The sequence below is a fragment of the Gymnogyps californianus genome, chromosome 7 (assembly GCF_018139145.2).
Source record: "Gymnogyps californianus isolate 813 chromosome 7, ASM1813914v2, whole genome shotgun sequence".
In the NCBI taxonomy this organism is placed as follows: domain Eukaryota; kingdom Metazoa; phylum Chordata; class Aves; order Accipitriformes; family Cathartidae; genus Gymnogyps; species Gymnogyps californianus.
The window spans coordinates 41,371,608-41,389,651 of record NC_059477.1 but is presented as its reverse complement, the minus strand read 5'-3'; the positions used below and the strand labels follow the sequence as shown (position 1 = coordinate 41,389,651).

At 39.4% G+C, this 18,044-nt stretch overlaps 1 protein-coding gene across 2 annotated transcripts in view; it reads right to left on the bottom strand.

Annotated features, from left to right (window-relative positions):
- Positions 1–17,564, bottom strand: part of ACVR2A (activin A receptor type 2A) — a 66,066-nt gene extending 48,502 nt beyond the window's left edge. The window contains exon 1 of one of the 2 annotated variants that reach the window (XM_050899663.1): positions 17,374–17,564. Coding sequence is in view for 1 of the 2 variants with exons in the window: in XM_050899662.1 (XP_050755619.1) it covers positions 16,612–16,666 (55 nt within the window). In the remaining variant the exon portion in view is untranslated. Of the gene's footprint in view, positions 1–16,611 lie in introns of both variants that reach the window. The other variant, XM_050899662.1, reaches the window with a different exon arrangement.
- Positions 17,565–18,044: the final 480 nt, after the last annotated feature.

Sequence of the window (18,044 nt, the reverse complement as noted above, 5' to 3'; positions counted from 1 at the left end):
GTTATCAAGGTAGTCGGCCCCAAAAGCATCCCTAAATGCATTTCCGTAGTTATCAAGACAGCGGTAGTATGTTGGCGTGGACTGGGATGGAGAAATTACTGCTAAGTACCTCCATCTAGGGTATTAACTTCAAATTCCCAACCTGATTTAAAAGAGAATGATGTTTAAAAGCTGAATCCTCCAGTCTGATGCTTGGAATTCTTAGGACACTTCTAAGGGAACAGAAAACAATGGAGCAGATTTCAAGTTGTTTACATTTAGTTTAGATTAAGTTATGTGCTCATATGTAACTTTCTATTCCTAGTTATTGGAAAAAAAAAGTCAACATCCAAAAGAATGCATTTCCAACAGTAAAATAAAGCCTCTTCAGGTATTAAGGTAATGGAGAGAATGATGATGCATTTCTAGTGCTGTATTTTCTTTAAGACAGCCAGCAATCCCCATTACACCGATGCTTACTTTCTCAAGAGAACTTCCAAAGTTGTATTTGGAGTATCTTACACAGAAAGGGAAGTCATAAACAGAAGTTTAAGGGCTTCTACTGCCAGATGTTGTCTTTGATGGAGGAGTGCTTCTGCTCAGGCAGAAACAGGTGTTTCTCTGGTCACAAGTGAGGAATTCATTCAGCAATAAATTCTCCTGGCAGTCCAGAACACCACCAAAGCTTCACAATTGCAAAAAAAAAAAAAAAAAAAAGAAAAAAAAAGAGTTATGGGAGAATTCTCATGTCTTGCCTGTTCAAGGTGTTTCTTCTGCAGTAGTCAATGAGTATTTAAATGAGTACACAAAGAGCTGTATCACTAAGATTGACACGAGAACAGCCTTTTCAAGTGAGAAGAAAAACTGTTTGCTTTTTATTTTGGGGTTTTTTTTCAGGACAATGATTACCTACAGGTAGTCAACACAGCCAACAGGTATTCGGTAAATCAGTGGCCAAAGAGTAACAGTGACTCAACTTTTCTGTGTAGCACTCTTAGGAGTGGTTTATTCTGTCCTATCAGGAGCGGCAAGACTGGTGTTTTAGAGACAATATAGGGAATCCTAGGCTTTTCTGAGCTACCTTCCTTATAACAAAAGCTTCCTTGAAAAACAAATTGAACAAGAGACTGACACCTACCTTCATCTTGAATATACTTAACAGTAATGCTCTACAGTTAAGGTGGATGTAACAAACCAACTGCCTTTGTTTCTTCTCTTACATTGTTATTTGACTATAGTTATGCAGAGACACCAAGACTGGTAATGCCATGAACTTAGGTACCCAAGTTCCCTGTACAGTCAGTAGAGAAATACGGGACTCCTAACCATAGAGCGGAGAGTTGCCCTAAGCATATCAGTAGGGAATCCAGAGCACGAACAGAAGTTCCTGCCCACAGAAGTTAAATTTCTAGACTTGATGCCTCCATCCAGTCCATCCTTCCCAGGCTTGAGGCCATCCACTTAGATGACCAATATTTTTTTTGAAGGAATGCACATACTGGAGAAGAGCTCACTCTCCAGTAGAAGGCAGCTACTGGAAATTCCGCATAAAAGCTTTTTGTGTAAAAGCTCAGCAGTTCATAAGAGGGGGCCCAGGCTTCAACTACCTAGTCAGCCTCAGAGCAGTCAGACTCCACAATGGGCTGAAGACCATCTGACCAAGGAATTTTACAGTCCTTCAATTCCATTTGCCTCAGTGCCTCTGTGGTTGCAATTCGACAGCAGCCCACATCAATCCCACCGGGGCTCTGCCTCCTTTCTTGTAAAAATAAGCTGTTCCAATGCATCAAGCTGACTGAAGACTAGTCTAACAAAAAGAGGTAATGCGCTTTCTGCATGTAATGTTCTGAATCTGCTTGGAAAAGGATATGAAGAGTGTGAGAGCCAGAGGTCTCATTAGTGCCTTATCTATCTCTCTGCTTCCACTGCCATTATCTCATCCTTCCTCCAGAACTTACCAGACTTCTCCATAAGACACTTAAGTTCCTAAAATTCCAGAAAACTACTCCAGCAACAAATAAACACTTTTTGGGGACTGGGGGGTGGGGTGGAGATTTTGTTGAGATGAACAGAAAGGTGTGCTGGCAAAGGTAAATAAGAAAGGAACATTATGCTCCCAGGAAGAGAATGAACAGCCTCGCTAGAGGGAAGGGGGACAGAAAACCAAGGTACCTTTAGGCCTCTGCTTTCTGGTGGCAGTAAGTCATTGCGTTAACCTAGATGCCCTCAGCAGAAGCCATCAGCTCAGGGAAGAAAGAGTTTAAAAATTCTGCTTCGTTTAAGCAGAAAGCAACTTAAACGTCATAGTTAATTGGAAGCAGCCAAAGGAACAGCATGCTGGAAATAGCAGCCTGGGCCTTGGAATTTTAGCTTCTTTCTTCCCTAAAAGGGAGGCAGGTTTTGGGCTGAGCTGGAGAAGGCCATGGCTAGGAAGAAAGAGAGAGATGACAGGTTTCACCTAACACTTAAGGTGAGATTCCTCCATGCTTTTGAAACTGATCTGGACTTCTAGTCATGTTTTATTCAGAATTTCAGAATACTGCTACTGGAGACTAGTATATCCCTCACTTTTGCTGCCCATGCTTAGATTTTAGTACAAAAGAAGTCCTCATGGAGAGTTTCAGGGAAGGTTAAAAATCAACATGATTTCTGAACAAAGCCTAAGAAAAGCCTGAGGCTTACTTCACACTAGAGTGCAACAAAAGGCTGATGAGTTTAGGTAGGTGCCCCAAAGACTTCGTTAGCAGCTGAACTGTAAGTACCACAATCTCATCCTGACTTGTCAGAGCCACACCTTTTTCAGGAAGCGTGCCCTGCTGTCTGGAAGATTTCCCTGGTTTATGGCTTTTGTCAATTCAATGACTGTTTATAACTGCTCTGCACTCCTGACTGCCCCGGTTCCACCGGCTTGCTCATCTGGCATAGAGACACTCATGTTTGTAATGGCAACAACATGATAAGCTCCTGACAAGTAGCCTGGTTCTTACATGCTCCCTTGGCAACTGGAAGACGCTCACGAGACCGAGTCCTCTCAGAGTGGGGAGATGGGGATCTTGGACGCAATTGCTACATGCCTGTTCAGCTGATACCTAAAAATCACCAGATCAGCTGTTTTCCGTAAACGTGACTATTGACGCTGTGTTTAGTGTTTTGAATTCAGTACATTCAGGCATTATCAAATTAGGTTTGTTATTTTAAGGACGTCTCGTACATTCTTCCTCCATCATTTCCAGGTCCTTGAGTGCTGTCTATTCTCTGCTTGGATCACAATATTTCCAGAGTTTTCACATAAAGCTTTATGCCTACCTGCTCAGAATAAGTTTCTAGGACAACCTGCAGTTAAAATTTGAGTACCACAAACTAGACGCTACTAAGCTTACGTTGCAAACAGTCTTTCCAAATTGCTTGCTTAAACTTGGGATGTAATTGGATTTTACAGCCCATTGTATCAGTCTGAAACTCCTATTTAGTTCCCACCTCACTGTTACCAGCGAACCTGGGAGACAGAAGTGAATTTTATCACCTATTCCTTTGAATCAGGTTCCACAGACGCAGGTTCCAGCTCTACCAGTTTGTGACATGCTCTCCATAAGTGTGGGAACTTTGCCTTCTGCTACCTGCGAAATATCCACAAGTGCAATGGAAGAGGGTGCCACTTAAGTGAATGATGACAACGAAAACTTTTCACCGCTAGATTCCTGCTCTTTTTCATATGCAAGCCTCATACATCCATACAAAAACCCAGTAGTTCTGTACCAGTGAAATGGAGGATGAGCAAAGGTGCTGTCTAGAGCAATGCTGCAACAGGCAGTGGCCTGCCGTTTTGCCTGGAAATGTTTCATCTAGGGCCCCTAGAGAATAATGTGACATGAAGATATTTAAAAAGGAAGAGAAGAGAAAAAAAATCCTGTGACAACAGGCATGCACCGAGATCCTCAGAACAACTCTGAAAAAGAGAAGCAAGTTCTTTTTAGAGATGGAGGTTATTAAAAATGATAATTAATTTTGTCATTTTTCCTTTCTTACCCAATATATATACAGAACAGCTCTATTCACCAACTCTGATGTGTCATTTTCCCTTGATAATTCATTTCCTAGGACAATTCATGCAGACTCCCTGCCAGCCCTTATTCCACCCATCTCTTTCCTTGCTCCTATCATCTTTTAACCCAACTCTTGTCCTCATTTGATACTGCTTACAGAAAGCTACTTGCTGTTTTTTCAAGTCACTTTTGCTGGTTTAGCAAATTGAATCAGCCCAGCACAATGTGAGACAGACACAAGGGCTGGTGTATGAGAGGGCTGAAACAACAGCGAAGCGCAACTTCACCATGAAGTGGGTAGGTGGATGAGGAAGAGGATACAGAAACAGGAACCGTCAGTCTCCCAGTTCTCCAATCAGTTTTTCTTAAATAACCTACATACATCAAAGCTGACAGTACTACAAGACACCACCACTGAAAGGACTCTACGGTGTAGTATTTTTCATTATGTATAATTTGTAAAGTTGTCTTCACACTATGTCAAATAGAGAAGCTAGCTTAAAGCTAGAAATGTAATCTAAAAGTGCCATACAATAGAAATTTTAAATAACGACACTTCAAAGAGGCCTGGGGAAAGGAAAGACTTAACTTCTTACCGTACATAACTTCCTACCACATGGAGAACCAGGGACTTCTCAACAGAAGGAAACCCCTCTGGTTTTGATTACAGAAGGACAAGCTGCCCTGAATGGCTACGTTAAGAGATACCGGCTGTCACCTCTAACAATAGGTGCAACTGAAATAGTCCTTTTGGACAAGTAGAAGCTAATCAGCTGTTTTTTGAAGCTGGCTGAACTACCAGAGGAACAACTAAAAACCATGCACTTTGTTGGCTTACTTCTAAAACTTTACTTCATTACTGAACCTCCGTTTCAAAATTACTTTTTCTGCTCAAATATTCTGTCTAATGATACCATCGACCAAGCACAATCTGACACATGCTAGACGCTCAACTTGTTCGTTATCCACAACAAGGATTTTGCAGTTTATTAGTAACGTTCCAAGAGTTCCTATCAAAGCCTACGACCTACTGCATGGTGAATGTGTCAGTCCATGCTTGAATAATGGATTTCTCAAACAAGCACTGAGGCTGCAAACAAGCTTCGCTCTTAGAAAAATGTTAGACTGTCTTTGGCTAGAGGGAAGACAGTGCGGAGAAGAGTTCAGATGGTCAGCTGAAGCTCCCCCAGAACATACTTTGTCAGCATGTAAATATCCCCAAAGTCTATCAAAACCAAATTCAAACACACATTTTTACTCCCACATATGAAGAAATGGGAACTTGTCATTTACCTCTTCTCCCACATACTTAAGTCTGCTAGCACTCAGCTGGTAAGATTTTAACTGCCTGAGTTGATATGCTATACATTACTTGTTGAAAGAAGCTTCATACTTTGACGAAGGTGATTATGCTCAAGTAAAAAAAATGCCAATAGGTTTTCTACACAGATACCATTCCTCATCTTCACTTCAAATGAGCGAGCTTCCAACACCAAAATATTTATAATAATGGTAAGAGAAAAACTTCTGGGATTACTAAATTTCAGAAGAAATATTTTGGTAAAGCAAGGTTCTAGAAAATCTTCATCAATCACCAACTAAAAAGCTCATCCCACTCTATCAGGCACCATTCTCCTTCCAAAATCGTAAGGTAAGATGTTGCACCAAATTCTAAAATCTACTCATCATTGATTACATAAAATACAAGGATTATTCCATCTCTTTTCTCACACATCATTAGAGTATTATCAATACCATCACTTTTGGTACATATTCTCATCACTCTTTAGACTCGAGATTTAAAAAAAAAAGCGACCACCAACACCCAAAGAACAAAAACTGAGTTTGTTTTATGGCTGAATCCTCATGACATGTCATTAGAAGATGGTTCTCCTTAAGATATGCCATAGATGATTCTCCTTCCAATCATACTTCTTCCTAATTTGAAGAGCTGGATTACTGATGGTTTTTTTGCAAATTATCTACTATACGGCCACTGTGTAGGTGTTCTCAAAAGCACATAGTAAGGGATGCTAGAAAAGAACAAAAGTTTCTGCCCTCACACAGCCTGGCAGGACACAACAGGGCAAGGGATAGGAGAAAATTTCTCCCTTTCTCAACCAAAACCTCCAGAGCACCTCTTGCCATAGGTCCAAACAGCATTCAAATGTATATTCTGAATCATTCCAACCATCTTATTAAAAAAAATTGTAAAATTTGTTTTAAAAAGTAATACTTTACAGAAATAATTACACATCCCTTGGGGGAGAGAAAAGGAACATTTAAGTTCAACTTGTCAAAAGTACAGTTCCCTCATTTAGAGGGGACAAAAGCCAACCCAAATGACTTTTGCTTTATTTGCCATCCACCAGAATGCTTTTAAGCCACTGGAAAAGTACAGCTGCACACCGGAGCATTAAGATTTTTCATCAGGGATCCACTCCATTTCCACTGGAATAAAAAGTGGGACCTGAGCACTCTTAGCTTCTTTGAAAGCCTCTGACCTAATAGGATGTGAGTCAGTATTTTTTCAAGTGATAGAAACAGAAGACTTTCACCAAACTGTCAAGTCTTTTTTTTTCATAGGGGGTTTTCCAGAGCATTGGTCAGTCACTCCTCACTGCTGACTTTGGGGCTGTTGTTATATTTAGGGAGGGGGGAATTTATTTGGGGGCAGGAATGGGAGCAAAACCATCTTCTGGTTTTAAACCACCTTCTCACAAGTTATTCAGGGTTCCATATCTTGCTCTTAATACATATATGGCACATACGAACTAATTAAGATCTCACTACTGATTTGTATTATTCTAAATGGGCAAGGCTAGATGAGGCTTAATTTGTTGGGGTCTGGCCCCTCCCAGTATGTGCCGCAACCTCAAGTTAAACAAAATGTAATCAAACCATAACATTTAAAATAAAAAAACGTTTAAGACAACCTTTTTGACAGGCTTTGTGTTAAATTTAATGAAATACAATTATCCCTAGGAATAACTTGCAAAACAGACCCTTTCCAAAATTAAAGATCAGAGAATTAAAATGAAAATATTTAACTAGTGGTCTTCTCCGTGCTACTTTCAAAGCAGCTTTATAAACAAATGATGAAGAACAGAACATCTAACTTATCAGAAAAAGTACAGTAATTCAAACAATTGTGTGCAATTTAAAATTTTTGCAACTTTCACAGCCTAAATGTTTTTCAACCCTGAAACACGGAAATATTTAAAGAAAACTCTTCCATCGTGTAATTGCTATGAGCTAGAGAACTATCTGTACCCTCTACTGACAAACACTACTAAAAATTTCCAAAATTAACAGTTACTTACTGCAAAGTTTAATTTTGTCTCATACACTTAACACTGTAACTGAACAACAAAATTAAACCACTTCCCTGTTTATGCGGATCTTCCCCAAAATTCCTAGAAGGAGACACTTTTTCATGTTAGAAGGCTTGATAAAATGATTGGTTATATTTAAAAGTAGCTTTAAAAGACAGATTAAGTTTCAACTTATATGTTGATATTGCAATCCAAGTATTCAAAATGCAGCTGAGAGAATAAAGATCACTATGATCGTTTAGGCAGTATTTAAAGACTAGAGATTAGTGTTATCTAGATGAGATAAGAACTCTGAACCTGAAAAAATAAGGTCATGCTATTACAGCTTCAGTTACAAAAAAACCCTCCGAATCACAAGTTTGTAAGCCACCAAAAGGAAGGAAGCTGCTGAAACAAAGTTAAAATCAGCTATGTGAGCTAGCAAATAAAGCTCGAGATACAGCCAGCATGCGACTGGAATAGAACCGCTCACGTAAGAAACACGTCCACAGCAAGATGCAAAGTATCACGAGCAGAGTCCCCCAAGGGCCCACCCTGGGACCCATCTTGTTTCATACCTTCATCGATGGCTGGAGGAGGTGGTGTAAGGCACCTCAGTGAGTCTGCAGACAATGCCAGAGGTTGGGGTGCTCAATGGCAGGGATGTCACTCAGGAGGACCTAGACAGACTAGAGGGGTGGGCCAACAGGAACCTCATGAAATTCAACAAGGACAAATGTGATGTCCTGAGCCTTGGGACAGAGCACCCTCTGCATCAGTAAGTACAAGCAGCGACTGTCAGACTAGGTAGCAGCTCTGCTGAAAAGAACCTGCAGGCTTGGTGGACAATACAGTGCTTTGAGCACGATGCTGAAGAAGATCATCTGATGACCCAAACGAATCTATGCTGCTCTGATTTTAGAAAGTAATTTCAAATAGGAAACTACCATTTCTATTCAGAGCCATTATTATCAAGTAATTTTTAATGGTAGACTTAAAAAAACCAGGTAGACTGCAAGATTACAGTAACCACCAACTGCACTGCTCCTGCATCAAAACTTTCAATACTCACTTAAAATAGAAATAATCTTTAAACCCAAAGCAGGCATTTTTCCTTCAAATCATGTATCTATACTGCAGATCACAACGGCTCCAGGGACTGTTCACTGGCCCTTAGGCTACATGTCATAGACTGAGCACGTCCATTCCACATCGCACTTGACCATGGACCTCCTCCTCCTAACGGCTCCATATGATGTTCTTCTGGCCCCAAGCAGGTTATGGGTTGGTTTGTTGTTTTGGTTTGTTTGGTTTTGTTATTTGGGTTTGTTGGAGTTTTTTTGGTAAATGGGACAGTTTTTCAGTTTGACCGTCCAAAATAATGCAAAAGCTAAGCTGTAACCCAGTGTAAATCATCATAATGTTTTCACAGCATACTGATGGTATATACTCCGTGCTCTCAGATACAAGATGAGGGCATACTGAAGTGCTGAAGCTGCAGGAATTCTGGTACAGTCTTGACTGTGCTGCCTCCTGGCACTGGCCCCCTGCCTGCACTATCCATCAAACTGTGCTTGCATGTCATCTCATTAGACACCAGTTGGCACAAGCTAAAACAGTATCAGGACTGCACTAGTAGTTAAGCAGTATTTGTGTTCACTCTGCAGCCTCATTTCACTAAGAAGTTTAGAAACAGTCAAAAGAGACAAGCCACAGATCATCTCTAAAATATTCTTCAGATCTACAGTCAATCATATTAAAAAAAAAAAAAAAAAATCACTGAGTTGCCTTACCCCTTTCCATTTTTTTCCAGAATGAAAACTGCATGTCGACTCACCCTCGTAAGAACTTTGGTATCTTTCAGAAAATGCAGAAACAATATCCTAAACCTTTTTGACCACTTTCTCCCTTCTCCATTTCTATAAAGGATGGGTGTACCAAACTTAAAAAGTCAATCTGCCACAAGAAACTTTGCAACTTCAGTTATAAAAACTAACTCTCTTCTGGTGAAATGGCAATACATTGAATGCATTCCATTTAGGGATGGAAGACACAATGAGTTAAAGCTATAGAAAAGCAACAAAATTCTGAGCAATATAGATTCTTTTCCCAGTTTTAAAAATAATTATACAGACACTTTCTGAAAACAAAACCTTTCGATGAAATTAGACATCTTAAGTAACCTTTCAGGTACTAGCTTTAAACTGTGTCAATGTTAAGAATTAAAACAGTAAACCTTAATTGATTTGCTGTCATCAGTATAAAGATCAGTGGAATCTTCCCAACTGTGAGGACAGCCTCATTTACGCGCACAACAAAACTAGATTAGACAGCAATACCTACCATTTGTAAATGCAAAATGCAACGTTCATTTTCTTAATTTCAGCTTACTTGATGACTATCTCAAAGTTCAGAAAACAAAAGAATTTGAGAATGAGTCTTGTTTTTCATTTTAGCTAAGATCTAGCATTTATAAAACGTTGGTTCTTCTCAACTATCTTGCCTTTCAGTCAGTTCAATTCACTAACTATAGGCAATGTTTCCCTCATGTAATTAAAGAGTTATAAAAGCAAAAAAATATACTTTGGCATTTCTTACATGCCCACAGTTAAGAGTATAAAGGGGGTTGCTTTTAATTACGTTCTGGTTTCAGCATTTTGAATTGAATTACCACCTAATTACAGCTTCATATAAATCCTTAAAAATATAAATTGTATCTTAACAGAATAAGGAATCTCAAAAGGTGGTATCTAGCCATTTCAATTACTTCAACAACACATAACCTTCTTGCCAACTAAGGTACTCAACATCATATGAAGGCCAAGTCAATGTAGTTTAATAGTTACTAACAAGCCTTCTCAGTGAATAACTCAAGAATAACACTGAAATTAATTACAATTTTGGACTGACTCCGCATCCTGATTGAAACGGATTATCTCGCACCAATTTAACCAGAAATACCAATAGAATACAAGAATACCAGTACTTTTACAAGGCAAGTTTTTAGAATTCAGCAATACTTAATTTACCCTCAAAAATCAATGAAACATTGAGTTGGCAATACACACAAGCGTTCCTGTTCTTCCACTGCTACACTGTAAGGTCACCAAGATTTTAGGTTACACAGCCGTCACTCGGACCTTTGCTGGCATCAATACAATTGTAAGTATGTCACTTGCTCATTTTCTCCATAACGAAGTTTCTGCCTGAAAGCAATAGCAGCACAGTTCATTAGGACAACCATCACAAAGAAAGTTCCAAAGACAGAGAGGTAAAGGCTACCATCCTGCTCATCCTTCTTTGACTACGAGTCTGAAAATGGGATTAATTTGGGAGAACTGTGGAACAGAAGAAAGAAAACATAAGAGAAGGTACATTCTTTCACTGAACTATCTAAAGTAATTCCGTTTTTTGTAACAGCACCTTACTAGAGGTGGGTACAAAGAAGTACTTCACACCTCCAATATCCAGCCTCAGTAGATACCATCCTAACAACAATACTAGTTCTACCTCCAGCTGCTTCTGGCTGCAGGAACAGGTAGTCTTCCCACAAACGCTTCCCTCATTTCCAAGTGTTTTTCAAATACCTCTAACCACATAACCAAAGATTTATGCCTCCAGTTAGTAAGCGAATTATCTATTTTTTTTTTTCCTAGCCAGACTGCTTGCTTCCAGTTACAGCTTTAACTAGGAAACTCAGAAGAAAACCATGAATGTTGACCTTTCTCGTCAAGGCTTACTTTACTGTGAAATTATTACAGTAATTACTGCAGTGGATAAACCTCTCTCTGCTCTTTCCACCAACAACTGAAGTATTTGAAGTATCTAATGTACATTTGGGATTCTTAGCCACAAAGATATGCAATGTAAACAACATGGCAGTAAATATTCATTTTCTGTGGGATTAGCCTAAATATGCTCTGCTGTTTGGCACCGTAGTCACAAACTGTTTTTAAGGAAAAAACCTCCACCACCACACAGACAGTGTAGGGGAGAGAAGATAAGAGATGCCACATAAAGTCACTGGCATCCAATAACACTTCAATTTCCATATGGAAATAACAGGAAATAAGATGTGCTGAATTTTAAGCACCAAGGCAACAAAAACACATTAAGATTTCATCACACAAGAACTTGGCTGTAAAATTCGTAATTTTCTTGATCTTTTTAAAGAGTTCTCATTTTCAGGAACATCAGATAGCTAACAGACCATGTATTCTACCAACCAACTAAAGCAGACATTTGCATTAATCTGCTTTCTGTTAATTAAGTGGTGGAAATGCATCTCCCCTTCACCAAGAAATCTCTTCCGCAATCAGATTCCTTGTCAACCTCTATCTTTTACAGCCCATGTTATAATGATTATTCTCCAGATGATTTCCCAAGGATAAGTACCCAGGACTTGCTATATCTTGGCTCCAAATCACATAGGTCTCCAAAAGACTACTTTTGCATATTGTGTCCACCACATTTGCCGGTGAATAAAGAAAATATTACTACCATCTTTTAAGAAATCCAGACACTATACATACAAGCTTCATAATAATGACTTGAAATAGAACTGAATTCCAACTTCAAAGAGAAATAAGCTATGGGAGTTGAAAGCCAGGCATTCTCAAAACTAGAAGTGTAAAAGGTTGGAAGAGAAGGTAGAATCAGTAAGAATGAAAAACTTTGGAGTTACTGTTATTTTCCCCCCTACCTAAAACTAATGATATGACAAAAATGAACCTCTACAGTTAAACAGAGGGGAAAAATAAATTATTTGTCTATCCTCACTTGCAAATTATCTGAATCCATCACCTAAGGACTTTTGCCTCCAAATTCCAGAAAGGTGGGGAAAAAAAGAAAAAAAAAAAAAGGCATTCTAATACTCTCCATTAAAACCAGCTGAAAACTATGATTCATGACAGCAGTAATTACCCTCTTGCACCCCCATATAGCAGAAAACAGCTTTCCCCTCACACAGAACACCTCCCCACATCAACTTACATAGCATCCAGCATTTGAAGACAAAATTATTTAAGCTTTTTCTATGAGAAAAGACTTGTGTCTGAAGGGTAGACATGCAAATAAACCCATGACAGCAGCATCTCTTGTCAAGCAGAGTTCTACTAGAACTACGCTTACATGTTCTAATATTGCATTAGCACAAGTACAGCTATTTTTCATAACCCAGAAGATTTAGGGTTTGTAACTTTTGTTAAGTATTAACAGATTACATAGAATTAGTAACAGAATTTTGATCTGCAATCAAAGTTATAACATCAACCTGGAGCCATGAAACTTTATAAACTACGTAACATTTACTTCTATGTAAACGTATCTATGCTTGAAAACAGTATTAAGTAGGTTTACAAGTCCTGCTCTCAACGGCAACGCCAAGAGTGCTGGGGTATTGCCCAATGATAACACACTTAATACAAAAAAGTGTACACTCTTATAAAAAAGGAATCTTGAGCAGGATTTTACTTTAAAAGCAGTACTAAGTCTGAAGTGTTTTATTGCTCTGCCTGTGCAATAAAGCGATTAGAGTTCAACCACAATCATGGACAGCTTGCAGAGAACATACCAGCAGAGACAATTTCACAAACAATACTCCTAAACTTTTGGCAGGATTTTCAAGTGCTACCAAATTAATAATGAAAGGACAGTCAAAAAAATGTTACACTAGTAAAATTAAAGAAAAAAGTCTCACCTCCCACCCCTCAATTCCTTCCAAACGCCTAACCATTCAGCTTCTGAAGCTGTAGCAGTATCTTGGGCTTTACAGTTCTATCTAGATTTTTTGGGGGGAAAAAAGAAATTTAAAAATAATTTCCCCTGATAATCGGTGTGAGACAGGAGAAGAATAAATTAAAAAAAAAAAATCAAAGAATAAAACATTCACCATGCAGTGAAAATGCTACTTCAACTACAAAGGTATCTTTGATATGCTATTTCTTTCAGCAAAATTACTCAAGACCTTCTGAGTGGCTTGAGAATGATCTAGCATTAGCAAAAAAGAGAGAACCAAGACTTTTCTGATGTGCTTCCTTTTGCTTAGGTGATTTTTAGCCTGAATTTAGCTTAAGTGAGTTTTCACAAATATAGGTCTTGTTCCCTGTAAGAGACTTAGAGCTGCAGAACTACTTTGATGACAGACTGCCCAGGTACCAAAGACAGAGCTGAGAAGAGAAGAAATGATGGTTTGGGAAATATGGACTTTAAGAGTAACAAAAGGAACCATGACGTTAAAAACTATAGCACCCACAACAGAAGATTTTGGTTAAAGATAATGCACTACTTCAACATCTCCCATATTTTCAGCTGCACAGGGTACATAGTCTGAAACATCACAGAAAATTATTAAAGTATACATTCTCTGTTCCTGAAATTTCAAAGTATAACTCAGCAATCACAAAAGCTAGAAGACACAAACACACTTCCTTGGGGGAGGGGAGAACATAGATAACGTCTAAAGAGAAGTGTTCTTTGATGAACAAGCTATTTTATTTACTATTTTTCTTTTTTAAGCTCACCTACAACCATGCCTCACCTACAGGAGAGGCACAGGAAGCATATTCAACTGTTCATAAGTATTACTACTGCAGGATCTTCTGTTCTTTAAATCAAAAATACGCACAGGTTTATATAAAAAGTATATTAGAGAGCACATGGAGAACCTTGACCTGGGCACTTTATTTTCATGTTTAGTTAACACGCATTCATCTCATTCTCTTGAATTAGTACAAATGGGTGCAAACCTACACCCACTTTTAGCCAAGCATCTACAAATATTTTAAAGCTTAATAACATAACACAGATGCTCTTTTTCAAATATCTTAGTCAGAAAGGGGAAGTATTTTCATTCCCTTAGCAAAGATTATTAGATTCACTGGAAATTCCTATCCATTTGAAGTACATTTACAGGATTTCATACAGCAGTTTATAGATAGCAAAATAAAATGCCTTCAACCTAAAGACCACTTCCACAGCCACCACGTAGAAAAAAACCCCACATTTTCACCTATTTGAAGAAAACTAGCATTAATTGGCTATGTAAACAACTGCAGAAAATAGTTGCATATAAAAATAAATTAATACAGAAAACCAACACCCCCACTCCCTGACACACACACTCAGAGTAGCTAGAGCCTGCATACTGGAGAAAGACAAACCAGACATCTTTATACCTGAACTCTAGGATTTCTTCAACCACTGCCAATATTCTTATATATAGGCTGGGCAGACTTTTTTTTCAGACTAAAGCCTGGAAAAGAAACTTCTTCTTCTGACAACAATGTTATAATCAATTGATCAGGTATGACTTTAAACCGAAACAAGTCACAGTTAAGAGAAGAAACACTACTTATCAAAATGCCTGTACTTCGTGCTAAAAGCTTACATAATCTTGTCATTTTGATCATAGAAACAAAAGCTTACTGTTGAATTTATTTATTTTTAGACCTACACCAGGACTGCAGATACTCTAAAATTTTAGGTGAGTACAAAATAGTTTAATAATTGTTAAATACCGGAACACTTAATATGTAATACTGGAATAACCACCAAAACAATGTCATTAACATGAGAAGCAGTCCAAATTGCAGCCAGTTTCCTGCTCATTTAGCAAAGATTAATTCCATCTTCACAGGCAAGAGAAACATTCATCTTACCTTACCAAGAACAACCTGAGTAAGAAATGCTAAGGAAAGGACGGCCTTTGTTGCTTAACTGTTCTTTTTAATAAGAAGGATAGGTAATGTCAACAAGATCACTATTCTGTGCTCTAGGCAAAAAGATCTTAATAGAAAGACGTGGAAGGGAGAGACAGACATGAATAGCAGAGGGCACCAAGTCTTTCAGAAACTGCAAGTGAGGTGGGGGGAAAAGTTTCCCTACAGAAAATATTCCCGAATTAAGAGGAATGTTGCTCAAGTAACTTAAAAATAAGGTATTAGGAAAAGATGAAAGACGTGTCTTCTACTGCAAGACAAAACTGTCAGAAGAAATTGCGTTTTGTTTCAAGAGAGGAATAAACGGTATACCCTAATAAAAAAACCAAAACAAACCTCTGTCTGTCCTTAACCTGCTCTGTTATTTATCTGGTTAAATCAGAAAGGATTTTTTTGGTTTATTTCTGGCAGCGCTCACCATTTCACAGCATATTTAGCGCACACGGAATTGATCAATACCACTACAGACATAAGACTAGACTATCCATTTACTAACCACAAGAAAATGTCCTGTTCAGCAAAATCCTGTACATTATAACACTGAAATTTTAAAAGGCATTGTTATACGGATCTCATCACTCCCTTACACCGGTTACACTGAAAAGCTGAGCACTTGCCTGCTAGCTTTGAGACTGATAAACTAGTATGCCTTTGCACACCGTGCAAGAACGCTGAAAAGCATATCTAAACCTACAGAGAGGACTACAAACACATTCAAAGTCTAAGTAGAAAGTGCCAGGCTTGCCGTGTAAACTAATATTAGATCCGTTACACAGCTCGTAATAGGGTTTTTTGTGAAACTGATGGAGCTTCAAGCGGAAATGTACCAACAGTTCCCCCAACCACTGGTTGCTACCGTAACAATTTTCCTTCTAAAGAAGCGTGGGGAAGTCCTCGCACCCCGCTTGCTTCTCAGGTCGCAGAGCTGGCGTTTGAAACTCAACCTCTGCTCTTTTGAAGAGAAAAGTAGTAGCTTTTTTTGCACTACAAAGCAGTGACATATTAAGTAGCAAAATACAAAGCATTACAAATTATCGTTTAGAAACTGAAAGTCTGCCTTTTCAGCCTAATTCTGTGCATACATCTATACACACACACACCCCCCTCGCGATCATTAAAGGACGAGCTAATGCTTTCAGAGCAGTACCTATTCTAAACTAATGAAGCATTAATGAAGGTTGCCGTTCACCAGTGAATGGTCCGGAATAAGAGATCTAATTGAAGTTAAGAGTATTTCAGCTGGGTTATTCTTATTTAAGAGACACGATGAAACACTAATAATTGCATTGCCAGATTACTGTATGTGACCCTAGGTGGTTATGTCTCCACATTTGTTCCACACAACTGATCTGAAATCCAAGCGCTGCATGCGTTTGAAGGGCTCAAGTTATACATTTTTAAGAATGACGATGAAAACAGCTTCTGTCTTTACAGTCACTGCCATCTGAAAAAAGAAAGATCTCTCCTCGTTCATACTAATCAAAGTTACCTCAAGCTTTCAAGTGCTGACCCCAAAGCCTTACGTTTAAAGCGACAAAACCAAGAACATTCACTTACCTGACGAACAAGAGATAAGAAAAACAGCGAACGCCAACTTAGTAGCAGCTCCCATTTTCCAATGCTGTTAAAACATTTAAGTGACTTTAAGTATCCAGTTTCCTGGGTCCTGCAAGCTGGAAAATCTCCCTTCTTGCTGAACCGTTATAAAGCAATCTATAGCAACATTTCTGCAGCAGCTAATGTTCATAAAACAGTAAAATCAGTTTTGTTTAGACACTGACGATCTCCCTCCAGCTCTTTCTAGCGAGAATCCGGGTTGAGGGATGGATATATTTGGAACCGTGTTTCAAAACACACGTGTCATTTGGCTTCTGTACAAACGGTGGCAAAATTTAATTCATAAAAGTATGCTACGAATCCACTTTAAAAAAAAAAAAGTCAACAATTAAGCTGCTGGACACGACGAAGTCTCCGAGCACACTCCAACTCTTTCCCACATCAAGCTCCGTGAAGCATCCCTCGTAGGTGCCGAGTGTCGGGGAGTCGTATCGAAATCAGTAAACACGATGTTTTCGTCCTGGCTCCCCTTATACAACATGTAGTGTTTGGGAGAAAAGTAGCTCCATTTCAGTTTTAAACCTCAAAAGCCTCCGGGTGAAGGCTGGAAGTTTTGTCAGTTTCTTGATGAAAACTACCTTAAAAACAGAAAGCCACCAGCTACACGTGGGCAACACTTCGGTTTTCTTTAATAATGCTGAGGGATTTAGCGTAAGCCAGAAGAGCAAAAGGGGAGAAACAACAGTCTGGTAACAAACAAACCTTCGGGCTTCCCGAAAAGTGGCAAATCTCTAGTCCTGCCGCCAGTCAGGGAGAGCCGCACATCTCCCCTTCTCTCCCCCGTCTCCGCGGTCCTTCTCCCGGGCCGTGCAACACCAGCACTCCCGAATCCGAGCAAGATTTCAAATTCTTCTAAGAGATTTCCATCCCCTCCCCCCCAAGAGGCTATATTTGGTATTTAAACACAGAAGAGTGACTGAAAGGAAAAAAAAAAAATGCAGTATCCAGCCGCTGGGGAGGAGGGTGATATATTCTTTGTGGCAAATCCTTCCTTCCTTGACTGCCGTGCTTCTAGGAGAATTCAGCTTCTTTGGAAGCGAGGAGGCGAGCGAGACTGCGGGCAGAGGGGAGGATGCAGCGGGCGGCTACCTCCGTGCTGGCTTGACGGGCGGCAGGTTTCTTCCTCCCGTGAAGCAGGCTTGTGACTCTTCTGCTTGATGCACACTCCTCTCCAACTCCTCACGGACACATTTCTTTCTCGCCGCACCTCCGCCCGCCCCACTGCTGTTCAAACGGAGACCCGAGACGGTCCCCCTCCCCCCCACCCCCTCAATCCAGTTCTTGCCTTTTTTTTCCTCTTTTTTTTTTTCCTTTTAGGAGAAAGGAATAAGAGCGAGCAGGGGTGGAAAGGAAAAGCCTGCCGGACTCCTGCT